Below are 13,613 nucleotides of genomic sequence, written 5' to 3' on the forward strand. Positions count from 1 at the left end.
TAGATTTAAACACAGCGAAGCTGCCACATCTTTTGGAAGAGGGTGGACCAGCGGCTGCGAGGGAGACGGGGCTAGGCCTCAGCTCAGAAAGGTGCTCGGAGACAGGGAGAAGGGGCTGGTCCTCCCCCTGGCCCTGCACATCACATGGATGACTTGGCAGAATAGGTGCTGGGCCACGGTGTCGCCTGTGACTCTGCTTTCGGGAAATCGGCAGGGTGATCTTGATGCTGCCATTTCGGTGAGGGCCCAGAGGAGACGTCCTCTCCAAAGGCTCATGGGACGGGGTGTCTGTCTATGGTCTGGCCTGTCACCTTCAAACTTCAGAGCTGTAGTCCTCCAGCAAAAGACACCTATGGCGAGGTGGTGCTGGTTAATAATCAGAGTCCCTGCCTCTCGGGGGCAGGGCCTGGAACTGTGCATTTTGACAAGCACCCAGGGGAGTTCTATTCACTGAGAATCACTAATCTGGAAGGTGGACTGTGCTTTGTATTTACTCTCTAAAATGTTAGGAAGATGCTGAAGACCCCTTTGCAGAAACTCCTCCCACTAGTCCAGGTACAGAGAAAAGATGAACAGGGCTTAAAAAAAATAATGCTGGAGGCAGAGAAGCACCTGAGAAGGTAAAGTCATCAGCTGTTACAAAGTGATCTGCACGCTCTGGCCAGCTTGGCTTAGTGGTTGGAGCATTGGCCTGAGGACCAGAGTCCCAGGTTCGGTTCCCACTAGGGGCACGTACCGAAAAAAAAAAAAAAAAAGTAATAATAACAAAGTGATTTGCACAAACTGACCCTCAATTGATATTTGTCGATTTGCCATAGTTTAAGAATATTGCTGAATTAATTTAAAAGAGAATGAAATTAGGAAAAAAAACTTCAGCATTCAGAAAACACAGTTTTCATTAACTTATCTTTGAGATTGTTTCTGAATTCAATAAAAATGTTCAGGTTAAATGACATGATTTTGTGTTTTTTTTAAAGCTTGGAATTAAGCTTCTGTCGGTCTCAGGCAGTTTGGCCGAGCTACTTGCAAAGACAGGTTTGCGTACCTCCCACATGTGGCCTGGAAGACAAACTAGAAGTGCACTAGTTTGCTTTTTATTGAATGATTGAGACTGTAAAAATTCTGTCTACAGATGCTCGGGTTTGCCAAATTCTTAGTCTTCCTCACAAAGCAGCTAATTGCTTTAAAAAACCCCAAAAAACTGATGAACCTCAACTTGCTTTAACCTATGATTTATAATGAGTCTGCAAGAAATAGGGCTGCCTTTATTGTAAAATGCTTTGAACTATGCTTGATGTGGGAGCAAACTTAAAAAAAAACACCAAAAAACCCAAGGATATTTCTCATTTAGCTCCAGATAGAGTGTGAGGGAGAGGGGGGAGAGAGAGAGAGAGAGACATCGGATTGGTTGCCTCCCACACGACCCCAACCAGGGCCAGGGATCAAACTGCAACCAAGGTATTTGCCCTTGACCGGAATTAAACCTGCGACTCTTTGGTCCGAGGACCGACGCTCTAACCACTGAGCAAAAATCGGCCAGGAGGTGGGAGTAAACTTTTAACAGGCAAGAGATTGTGTGAGGGTTTGTGTTCTTAGAAAACAACTTACATATGTGTGAAAAGTCTGTTTATTGTGAATTATTCACAAGGGCTGTATGTATTAAACGCCCCGTCAATTACCCATTTGCCTTGTGTGGACACCACTCTCGGGAGTCAGGGCGGCTCCACGGTGTGCAGGTTGGGGAATTTCTGATCATCACCTCTTGCATCTTGTAAAAGGGAAGTGGAACACCAGGACTTGCTGTTATACGCAGGCAGAGCTCAGGAAATGCTGCCTGGAAGGGCGAGCTCTTTTAATGCCTGGGGTTGATTTTCTCACAGGGTTTTAATTTTTTTTCTTCCTTTATTGATTTTGGAGGGAGAGGAAGGGGAAGGGAGAGAGAGATGAAACATCAATGAGAGCGAACACTGATTGGCCGCCTCCTGCATGCCCCCCACTGGGGATGTGGTCGTGACAGGGAATCAAACCGGCGACCTCTTGGTGCAGGGGTCGAAGCTCAACCACGGAGCCACACCAGCTGGGAGGCTCTCTGGGTTTGAGAGTTCTGAGGGTCTGTGACTACAGGAGCTCAGGCTGCCCAGTGCTCTGCCCCATCTGCAGCCTTGGGCTTGGGCTCTGCCTATAAAAAATAACTGTTGATCTGCTCTAAAGCCAGAGATGCCTGTTGGGGGCTGCATTTTATTTGAACATTTTCCTTCTGAGGCTATTGGACTTCAGGAAAAGCACTTCTTTAGAAACCACAGGAGTGGCGAAGAAAGGAAAAGTGAGAATAACTGCTGAGTGCCGATTAGATTGTGAAACTCCCAGGAACCGCTGCTTGCCTGTCCATCAGGGAAATCACTTGTGAATGGCCCTGGTGCGGCGCCCCAAGCGTGGATTTGGGCAGAGAGAACCGATCTGGCTGGTTACGCATTACAGCATTCGGTCATGTGGAAAGAATGATCTTCAGGAAAAATCACACCCTCGGCAAAGGACTTTACAGAGGCGGGGCAAGCGAGAGCCAATTCTGACAGTGTCCCGGCGTGGAGGGAGCGAGGCTGACTTAGTCACCAGTGACTTCTGTTTCTCTTCTTCCTCCCACAACTACTTGTGTAACTGTCTTTTGGGGAGAGGTAAAGTCGTATCAAAAACACACACACACACACACACCCCCTGGCTGGTTTGACTCAGTGGTAGAGCATCAGCCCGTAGACCAATGAGTCGTGGGTTCGATTCTGGCCAAGGGCACTACCTCTGTTGCGGTTCATCCCCGGCCCTGGTTGGTGTTGTGCGGGAGGCAACCAGTCAATGTGTCCCTCTCACGTTGATGTTTCTGTCTCTCTCTCCCTTTCTCTCCCTCCCACTCGATCTGAAAGTTAAATAGAAAATATTCTCGGGTGAGGATTAAAACACACACACACACACACACACACACACACAACAGCCCTTTGAAAAAGAGGGGGGAGAAATGCAGGGGTTGGGGAGAGCTCTTGGGGGATGGGACAGATGGAATGAATGTAGAGGGTGTTTCAGAGCCTGACAGAACTGGGTGGTCCCTCCACTCGGAGATGCTGGGAAAACCAGAAGGGATTAGGGAGACTGGCCGAGATAAAGTTGGCTCAAAGTGCAGTTACACACTTTATACATACCAGCTTACTAATTAATCACCGCAGACACTCTGGCAACTAGGAACCCTTGATGGATTGAGAAGGTGCACAGAGGTCAAGATTTAGGGACAACCTAGGTATTCATCTGGAAACCGTGCATGCGGGAAGGAGCGAGGCCAGGCAGGTGCCTACGGGACCGCTGAGCGGGGCAGGAGAGAAAGGGCACGATGGGGACAGCGGCAGGTCGGCCCATTTGCAGGTCATCAGAAGCCAAGCAGGCTATCTATAGGGCTCTTTTTGTGGTTATCTTGAATGCGATGAATCTACCTGAAAACGGAGATCACCTTTCAAGTTGGTTGCATATGCTCAACTGGGCAGGCTGGAAAAAAAAGCTGAGTGTGTTTTCTGTTTCTGCTAAACCCCAGGCAGCTCACTGTCTAAGTTGGACAGGCCGCCTGAGTTTTAACCTGTTTTAAACTCTCAAAGAGTTCGTGTGTGTGTGTGTGTGTGTGTGTGTGTGTGTGTACACCTCATGGCTTAAAGCCCGGCAGTGCCGCACCGAGGTGCCCTCTGGGACCCCTTCCAAAGTGGCAATAATATGAGCAGCCAGTTGTGATTTTTATATTACACGGCGGAAGCAGTGTGCGTCCACATCCAGGCAATTGGGCCACGTTTATGAAGTGTGTTGGGCACTGGACTCTGGCCCCGGAATTCTTCTGGTCCTGGGCAGGACTGGGGGGGGGGGGCAGGACTTGGCAGTTTGAAGAGTGAGATTTGTTGGACCCCATACTGAGGGGAGAGGCTACAACTCTTCCTGCTAAATGTCCTGTGGCTGGGACTCAGCTCGTACTACACCCTCGATAAAGCTGCTCATAAAATATCTGACACTGCCCTGGCCGGTGTGGCTCAGTTGGTTGGAGCGTCATCCCGTGCACTGAAAGGTTATGGGTTCGATTCCAAGTGAGAGCATCTACCTAGGTTGCAGGTTTGATCTCTGGTTGGGGCATGTATGGAAGGCAACCAATTGATGTTCTCTCTCACATGGATGTTTTTTTTTCTCTCTCTCCCGTCTCCTCTCAAATCAATAAGCATATCCTTGGATGAGGATAAAAAATATTGGACACCACCATACTCCCCCTACACAACTTCCTGGGGGAAGGCAGCTGTCTCTCCCATTCAACTTTGGCTCCTCAGTGCCCAGCATGGGGTCTGGCCCGGAAGAGATCATTGCTGAATGAATGCAAGATGGCATGCTCTAAGGGCTGGGGACGGACTGGGTGTTTTCTCAGTGTCCCCTCCCGAGCATCCGGTGGCCCATTTTTAGGTCTCAAGGTCACTGCCAAGAAAGAGAAGCTGCTAAAGTGACACCTCTATGCACCCACATGACTCAACACAAAAGATAACAGGAGCTCTTAAAAAACAAACCTCTCAAGTGTCTGTCCCCTACTCCTCTGAGGACAGTGCCGGTGCCATCAGATACAGATTGAGGCCTGGTGACCTGCTGGTCCTTGGGCATCAATGTGGCCCCGAGGTCATTTAGAGCTCCCCGCTCAGCAGACAGGGTGGAAGGAATAAATGGAAGGTACAGATAAACGCCCGCATGTGGCCGCTGCAGGGACCCGAGAATTTGGGAAACCGGAAGGGAACTTGCAAAATTAGCTCAATGCAGAGACAAGCAAAGTGGATGAAAGGTGCTCGGCCAGGACACCTGACCTCAGGTAGTAACTAAAGAAAGCAGGTGACTCTCTGAAGGGGGTAGTAAGCCAGGATGCCTGGAGGAAGCTGTGTGCATCACGAAGGCTTGGTTCTCACGCCGGGTCCAGCGGAAGGCAGGCCTCCAGACTCACGGGCCAGACTCCCAGTTGTCTGGGTGTAGGGCTCTGACAGGCAAGGCAGTGGGGTCACAGTTAGGAGTTTCCCAGTGGGTGACCTTGGGCAAGTGACTTCATCTTTCATCTATGAAATGGCAGTCATGATCTCCTGGAACACTTGGGAGGATTAAATGAAAAAAAGTCCGTGAAGTGTTTGGTGTGGTGCATGGCCCACAGCCAAAGCCCAGCATGCTCAGTGGTGGAGACGCAGGTACTCTGCCTCCCTGGTGGTCATGCGGCAGGCAGCAGCCATGCAGATGTTCAGAGTCCAGTCTGGGTGAGAGTGCAATGCAGGGTCGGCATATCTGGCCCACGGCCTACTTTTATAAATAAAGTTTTATTGGAACACAGCCATGATCATTTGTTTAGGTATCATGTCATGATGGCAGACTTGAGTAGTGATGACAGAGATTCTCTGCTCCACAGAGTGAAATGGCCCGTTACAGGAAAAGGCCCTTCACGGAAAATGTTGGGGACGCCATGCTCATCGGGTAGTGGACGACCAGCTGGGTCCTGGACCTCACTGAGGAATGATCAGTGGAGCAGTGAAGGGCACGGGGTCTGGGTTCTGACGCTCTTGCTCTTGGGCAGGTTACTTCCTACGCCTCGTTTTCGCAGGTGAAACAGGAGTCACGCCCATAGTGACTGAGGACAGGTGGGCTAATGTCTGGACCGTGCTTGGTGCAGTCAGCCTTCAGCTCGACAAAAGCACTGTAAAGAGTTTTCTGTTACTAACTATTGAACTTCAACTGTTGAAAGGCAAAAGAAACTTCTAGAAAAGGGTCACAGCTGCATGCAGCTCCCTCTCCAGGATCCCCAGCAGGATCTCACAGACAGCCCAGAAAGAGGACACGAGAGCCAAAGGCGGGTTCTCCCATGCAACGTACCCCGTAAAGGAATGATCCGACCCCTTTTCAGGAGAGCAGCAGGTCAGAACAGGAGAAGAAAGGGGAGCAACGGTCAAGGTCAGGAGGTCTAGCGCAGTACACGAGTACCTGGTGCATAGTAGGTACCCAGTATTTGTTGCCTGGGTGAATGAAAGCTGGTTGTTTGACCATGGAGGTGATGTATCAGTCAAAGGGCACCTCTGGTTTCTACGGTGATGAGACCGCAGTTAGCCAGAAGGTAAAACGTTCTGCCTCTGATATCTTAGGGTCCTAGGAATGAAAGCCACGTGTTCAAGTTGCGAGAAAACTCAGAGCCAGGGGGCCACTAAGACTCCCCACTTCAGGATAGAGGCATTGCGGTGGATTCCTGGGGCACAGACAGGCAAAGAAAAACATTCAAAAACAAAAGCGGGCACATAAGGTCATGAATGGGCCCAAAATAACTCGGGCCGTTGAGCAGACGGATGCAAGCGGCACATCTTGATGGAAATGAGGCCAAGTTGATACGCTGAAATAGTCTACCCTCCCCAGGTGACCTGACTCCTGCCTCGGGAGGCCTCGGCACGGGCCGGAGCCACCCACCACACTGGCAGCTTCGGGTTTCCTCTCGGCGTCCGTGTGCTGCTTTCATTCCCGAGACCCCCAAACTTGGAAACCTCTCCACTTACCGGGAGCGCACTGTGGAAGGCAGAGCCGGAAGCTATTTTTTCTGCAGACACTTCATGACTCTGGTTTCCACAGCAGCAGGCTTCGGTGGTTTTGCCAAGTCGCTCGAGAAGGGCACCTTATCTGCAAAGTCACGAATCCGAGAATCCAAATGGGCTGCCATTGGCGAGGGTGGGAGGAAGTTGTTTGTCTTAGCTTCTTGGGAGAGCAGAAGACGGGGAGGATCTGGGGAATGCAGGTCCCTTGCTATCCCTTTTTAAAAAAAAAATCCTCCCTTGAGGATACTTTTTCAAATATCAGGTAGAGTGGGAGGGGGAGAGAGAGAGAGAGAGAGAAACATCAACTTGAGAGAGACACATCGACTGGTCGCCTTCCGCAAGATACGTGCCCTTGACCGGAATCGAACCCAAGACTCTGGTCTACAGGCCGATGCTCTAATTGCTGAGCCAAACCGGCCAGGGCCCTCGCTGTCCCCTGATACAACCCCAGGGGAAAGGTTTCTGGTAGCTTCTCAGGGGAGGCTATGGAGCAGGGTGTCTTAGTAAGAGTCATTTTGGTTGCAGATAACAGAAACTCAAACCAGCTGAAGGAAAAAGGGGACATGGATGGGGAAGAAAAGCCAGCTCCTGACTGTCCTGACTGCAGCTTTGCTTGCCCTTTGATTCTCAAACTTCCTCATTTCCTTTCAATCAACTCCCTTTCTGCTTCAGTTAACCACAGGAGGTTTTTGGTGTTTGCAACCAAAGAATCTGGAGTGATACAAAGGGACCCGGTGGAACCCAAGGGCAGGCATTGGAACTGGCTTTTCAAAGAAAAAAAGACGACGAAGCAGAAAGTTATCAAGACTCAAGGTATTTTATCCTTCGGTATCAGTTGGACTGCATTCATTTCCAAACAACAGAACACTGGATGCGGTAGATAGTAAGCATTTGGAACCCCTCCCAAACTGGCTCTGGCCACGTGACTTGCTTTGTCTGATGGGAGATGAGCAGTGTGTGCTTTGGGGCTCGATCTCTCCTGCTGCTCTTGGGAACCTGTGCCCACCCACACATGGAAGAGTCTAACCAGCTGGGTGACGTGAGACCGCGCCAAGCAGAGACAAACTGTCCCAGCTGATGCCTCTCTAGACGGGGGGTTTCTCATCCTCACTACTACTGACATTGTGGATCAAATTTGTCCTTGTTGCGGGGAGCACTGTGCACTGTAGGGTGTTCTGCAGCATCCCTGGCCTCTACTCGTAGATGATAGAAGCACCCTTCCTGCAACCCCTCCCCAACGGTGACAAACCAAAATTATGTCCAGAAATTGCCAGACATCGCCTGGGGGGCAAAATTTCCCCTGATTGAGAACCACTGACCTAACCCAACTTGCCTGCCAGTGATGAGGCATGTGAATGAGGCCCTTCTAAACTATCGCGCCCCAGCCAAGCCAGCCCAGACCAGTACAAGTGCCCACTTGGCCCAAGGAGTCATGAGAGATAATGGTGTCATTTTCAGTCACTACATTTTGAGCGGTTTGTCCCACAGCACAGACAGGTACACCTGACTACAGTAGCTTCAACAGGAAGAAATGTATTGTCTTCCAAAGCGGGAAGTACAGAGGTAGGCAGTTCGGGCATGGCACAGAGCACAGGGATGCCGCTCCAGGCCCTTCTCATCTTTCCGTTCCGTTGTCCTTGGAGGTGGGCGTTAGCCTCTTGCTTGTTGCCTGGTGGTCCCCAGATGGCTGCTCCAGCTCCCAGGTCTGAGCTCCAGGAAACAGAAAGGAGACAAGGCAAAGGGAGAAAGGACAAAAAGCTTTCTCCTAGCCAAGACTTGCCTTTTATTGCAGAAGAAAAGCCCTCCCCGGGGGCCTTCACTTACATGTCATTGGTCAGAACTGAACAACATGGCCAGTTCTAGCTGCAAGGGAGGCTGGAAAATCAAGGTGGTCAGCCTTCAACTTATGTAGCAGAGGGAGGCGATGACTAAGGGGCTAGTAGTATCTGCTGCACTGTCTTCCTTGGCGGGTGTGTGTGGGGGGGTGCATCTTGATTCCTGTCTCTACTTGTTCCATATCTACCCCAGCCTTCTCTCTCTGAAGACTGGCTTTGTTTCCCCAAACGCAAGATGGGAAATAGCCACTCCAGCCCTGGAACTGCCTCAAACTCTCAGTACCAGCACACCAATGACTTGTGAGGCATCCCAGAGTCGACTTCCAAACACTAAAAAGAGATGCTGCCCTGGCTGGTTTGGCTCAATGGTTGGAGCATCGGCCTGAAGACTGAGGGGTCACGGGTTCAATTCCTGGTCAAGGGCACGTACCTGGGTTGCAGGTTTGATCTCCAACCCCTGTTGTGGTCGTGTGGGAGGCAACCAATCTGTGTGTCTCTCCCACATCAATGCTTCTCGGTCTCTACCTCCCTCCTTTCCACTCTATGTAAAAATCAATGAAAAAATAGCCTCAAGTGAGGATTTACAACAACAACAACAAAACAAAACAAAAACAAATAAACAATAAATATCCCAACAAAAATAAAATCAGAAATGCTGATTGGCCCACCTTGAGTTAGAAGAGAAACCTGATTGGTCTGGCTTGAGTAGGACATCTACTGCTTGGCCAACCAGCTGTGGCCAAGAGAGCAGCATGAGGTAGGGCAAACCTGGTTGGGTGGGGGTGCGTTCTCAGGGAAAGTGGATGTATGGCTGGGGAGATACCCAAAAAAGCTACCTAGTTTAAAGTGTGAAGAAAAGAAATTGCCATTATGGGTTGTAATGTTCATAGGATAAAAATGAACGCGTCCTTTGAAAGACCTAAAATATAGTGGAGTCATGCAGGCGTTACATTTAACCTATGCAAATTCAAATCTACATGTTCAACTAACAAAAAACACCCCCCCCACACACACACAACTTGGCTCCCAAACATGAACCAGCTGCTTGAACTACCCAACCAAGTGATCTCTTTGGATGCTGGAGAAAAACTTGCTGGTTTGGACTGTGGGGATGTGGTACAGTATAAATAATACTATGTTAAAAAAATTTCCAGAATCTTCAAGAGCATTTTTAAGATCAGGTAATGCTCACCTTTCTCACTGACGTTAGATCCTAACCCTGTGTAAGATGTACCTTTGGTGGGATACCACACAAAGAAAATCTCCTATTTTAGTTTTAATCAGTATAAAGAATGCATTTGGGTTTGGAATATAAAAAATATTTTTATTGTGGCTTTTAAAAAATAAAAATGAATGCTATTCATGACTTCTGGCTCTTCCTCCCATTCTGTCCTGGGCATACAAGAGGCAGTGAGTGAGGGCAGAACCTGGGAGAAGCAGAGATGGAGCAAGAAGGATGAGGGTCCCTCTCCACACCTGGAAAAGGGGTGTGTCCACGTGAGTGGTGTGTGCTCTTTGGTGATGGGGCACTTGCCTGGGACTTGAACTAGGGGGCCGTCTTGGTATAGCGGAATGGGCAGCATGAAATGGAACCTGCATTCCAGACCAACTGTTGAATTTACTAGCTGTGTGATTTTAGACAGGCCACTTAACCTCTCTGGGCCCCAGCGTCCTCATCTGTTAAATGGGGAACATAACACTACTTACCTCCCAGGGCCCGGGGGGAAGATTGGCGGAGAAGCCTTTTGAAAACTGCGGAGTGCCACATAAATGTCAGTCATTATGGCAGCGATAAAAGTGATCGGTGTTCTAGATTTATTACCATAAGCTCAGATATGAATGCAGTCTCCCATGGCCCCAACAGCCCTGAGGTCGCCATTCTGGCCTGTGGCCCAAGAATCAATCTTTGGTTTCCTGAACTGTGGGTTTCTTGGAGCTCCTCGGTGGCGTGACATTTGAGTACGTCACGACTCGAACATGGGACCACGTAATTGTATCTGTGAGACCCAGGAGTCTGGGTTTCAGACCTATTCTCCGTGTGCCTGTGTATATATACATGATCAGGTATTTAGGAGCTTACTTTTCATGTTAAATTATATAACTTTCCTTTGAGGATGCCATGATGACGGAATCTGTAGATGTTTGACACACTTTGTAAAGAAACTAGAATTTTCCTAAATAAATAAGTAAATAAGTAAGTAAATAAATAAAAGAATCCCCCTCCACACTCCAAAATACAGCATGGTGCAAAATACCAGTCTAGGAAGCGACACACTAGGGTAACAACCTTTAAAGTCCTATGAAAGCTATCTTAGTATTTTGACACAGAAGAGTCGCACTGACTCACAGAGGATCTCACGAGGCCCGGCGGATGATCTTTCTAGTTCCTTCCACCAGGCTTTGAGGACAAAAGACTCTGGCTGGATTTGCTGGAAGAATCTCTCTTCAGCATCTCTCTTTCTATGTCCATCTTTGGGGTGCCTTTTCTGGTTCCAACCTTCAACGAGCAAGAGATACAAATGCACAGACTCTTGCATTGTAGCAAGATCCCCAAACATTCCACTCCCATGTTTTGTTTTGTTTTTTTAAAACTTAAAACGTTTCTTAAACAATACAGTATATATGCACGTAAAGGCTGGCAAAGGAAGCTAAAATGGCCCGCCACGGTCACTCCCCAAGGTAAGCGTTTTGAGGTCTCCTTCCAGACACACAGGTAACTGTCCCTTTTTATGTTCATGGTTTGGAATTCAGGAGCTTCTTCGGAGGAACAGCTGCTACTGGACTGCATGTGTCTCATGTCGCTGATGTCACAGGAGGGAGCATGCAGGATATTGGAGGGGGTCTGTTTAGCCCTTTTCTGAGCACTGCGCCCCACCCCAGCCATGTGTTTGAGCCTAGCCTCGGCCATAGTTGATCAGATACTTGGCACAGGCTGGGCTTTTAAAATGACCACTCCCAGCATTGGGGGTTAATGGGTTCTGAGAGGTTATTCGCTCCCTGGGCTGGTCCTTTGAACTGGGAGACCTTGAGGTCATCCCTTCCTGTCACATGACTGGGGAGAGACCAGCAGAGATATGGAGAGATGACGCAGAGAGAAGACATGCTGTGTGTGTGTGTGTGTGACATGATGCCTGGGGTCCGATGGCTTGCTTACCCATTCTCTTGAGGCTGGATTCTTCCAGCTATTCATTTTTTTATGAGACGCTGACTCCAGTGTCCTTATAAAAGCTCCCTTCCTCTGTCTGAATAGGTTTGTATTAGTGGCTACCCAAGAATCTCTCTCTCACAGTTCTGCACCTACTGTGGACAGATTGTCATTTGCAAGCTTTACAAGTGTGTTTCAAACTCCAGCCTTACGTCCTGCAGGTTTTGACTTGACAGGGAGGACACCATGCCCTTGGGGGAAGAAGGCTGTGGGTAGTGGAATTTCAGCTTTGCCACTTACTACGTGACCCTCAGTTTCCTCATCTGTCAAACAGGGACCAGGATCTGTGCCCTGTCTTCCTCGCAGGTAGATTTCCGTGAGAGGGGCCGGTGGACCCCCTCTTGAGCTCTTTCCCCTTTCGGACAGGTTTACGCATCTCCTCCGAGAGCGGTGCCGGGGCTGGCAGGGCCTCGGGTGTGTTTGGGGTGCACCAGCCCACAAAGTATACCTTGGTCGGAATGCCAGGGAAAATGAAAACACACAGCGAATCTTGAAAACTTTCCGTTGGAAACCACCTTTCCTTTATAGCCATTTTTATTTGACTTTCAATAAAATTGCTGGGTGTGGATGGTCTGTTTAGCCCCAAAGTCAGGGCCCTGACCCCGGGTGGGGCTGGCTGTCGGAATTAGAGCCAGGGAGTTTGTTAAAAGTCAGGAGTCCTCAGTCCCAGGCCCCCTGCCCTGAGGTCTGCCAGGAGCTTGGGCGTTTAGCCCCTTTTTTTGAGTGACCGGGGTGAGGCAGCAGAAGGCTGCCAGGATGGGGAACTGGGAAGAGGAAGAGAAGGGAAACGAGAAATTTGAAAATGCAAATAAGGGCAGGAAGGGCAGGGAAAAGGTGGCAGGGTCTGCCCTGAAGCAGGGACCAGGCGATGGCCATGCATTCAGTTTGGATGTCTGGAAGCACATGGCCCACCCTTAGCATGAAAAGGCGTGGATAGAAGCCAGTCCTTAAAACAGCAACACCCAGGGGGACATTTTTTTCTCCGTTATGGTCCTTCCCTAAACCTTCTTAGACCCTTTTTCCTAAGCGTTCCCCATCCATGAAATGTTACTATTACAGATAGCACCATATGTCTATCTTGGCTTTATTCATTAAAAAAAGGGGGTGATACTGCCCCCACTGAGAACGCACGGTTGAATCCCAACACCTGGACGGCACCTGACTCATCGTAGGCTCTCGGTAAATATTTGTTGAATGAATGGGGCTGGGAGAGTCTCTTTTTGTTTACTTTTCCATCCCCAGTGCCTAGCACCGCATGTGGCCTAGACTAGGCATTCAATATATATTTGTCAGCTAGAAGATTTTCCTCAATTAGCACACAACTGACAATTATACAAGACTGTTCGCTGCAGCAAACATCGCGTCAAACCAACGAATGGCACTCTGGAGGACAGAAAACAAAAAGCCACAGGACCTTAGGGAGGAAGGAGCTGTCAGTTCTGAAGCTTGCTGGGGGGTGGAGACGCCTTTATGAGTGGGCAAGACTGAAAGATGAGATTTCACACGTCCTGTCTTTTTCAAGGTGGTCATGAGACCTCCATGTCCGTAAGGACTCGAGGCACACTTCGCAAGCAACCTGGAGGGAACCTTTCTGGACCAAGGAGGTTCTCGACAACGCCTCTAAGAGGGGGCTGGAGGGCTGGGAGAACGGGGAGCTGCGTCTTTCTCTTAGCGGAATCAACACCATCTATGCACATCATCTACCCACAGTCTGTTAAGACCAGAGGCGGCCTGAAATTCCAGGCGGCTTCACAGCTCAGAGAAGCACGTGTTTCTACAGCATCCAAGGTACCGGCCCATTTCATATCACCTCTGTCCTCTTACATCTCCGGGGATCCTCAGACAAAACCTAGCTGTAGGACGGTTGCTGCCTGCTGTCGGCCCAACCATACGTATGGGTGACTAAGTGACAAGGCTCCCAGTTGTTCCCACTTTGCAAGGTGGCGAAGGTCTCAGATCTAGATC

General features: G+C 49.4%; 1 protein-coding gene across 1 annotated transcript in view; it reads right to left on the reverse strand.

Moving 5' to 3' along the window:
• Nucleotides 1-10,823: 10,823 nt before the first annotated feature.
• FHAD1 (forkhead associated phosphopeptide binding domain 1) overlaps nt 10,824-13,613 on the reverse strand; it is a 111,217-nt gene continuing 108,427 nt past the window's right edge. The window contains exon 32 of the mRNA XM_036257259.1: nt 10,824-10,940. Within this exon, the coding sequence (XP_036113152.1) occupies nt 10,824-10,940 (117 nt within the window). The remainder of the gene's footprint in view (nt 10,941-13,613) is intronic.

Source organism: Molossus molossus, unplaced genomic scaffold (genome assembly GCF_014108415.1).
Source record: "Molossus molossus isolate mMolMol1 unplaced genomic scaffold, mMolMol1.p scaffold_m16_p_12, whole genome shotgun sequence".
NCBI classification, from domain to species: Eukaryota; Metazoa; Chordata; class Mammalia; order Chiroptera; family Molossidae; genus Molossus; species Molossus molossus.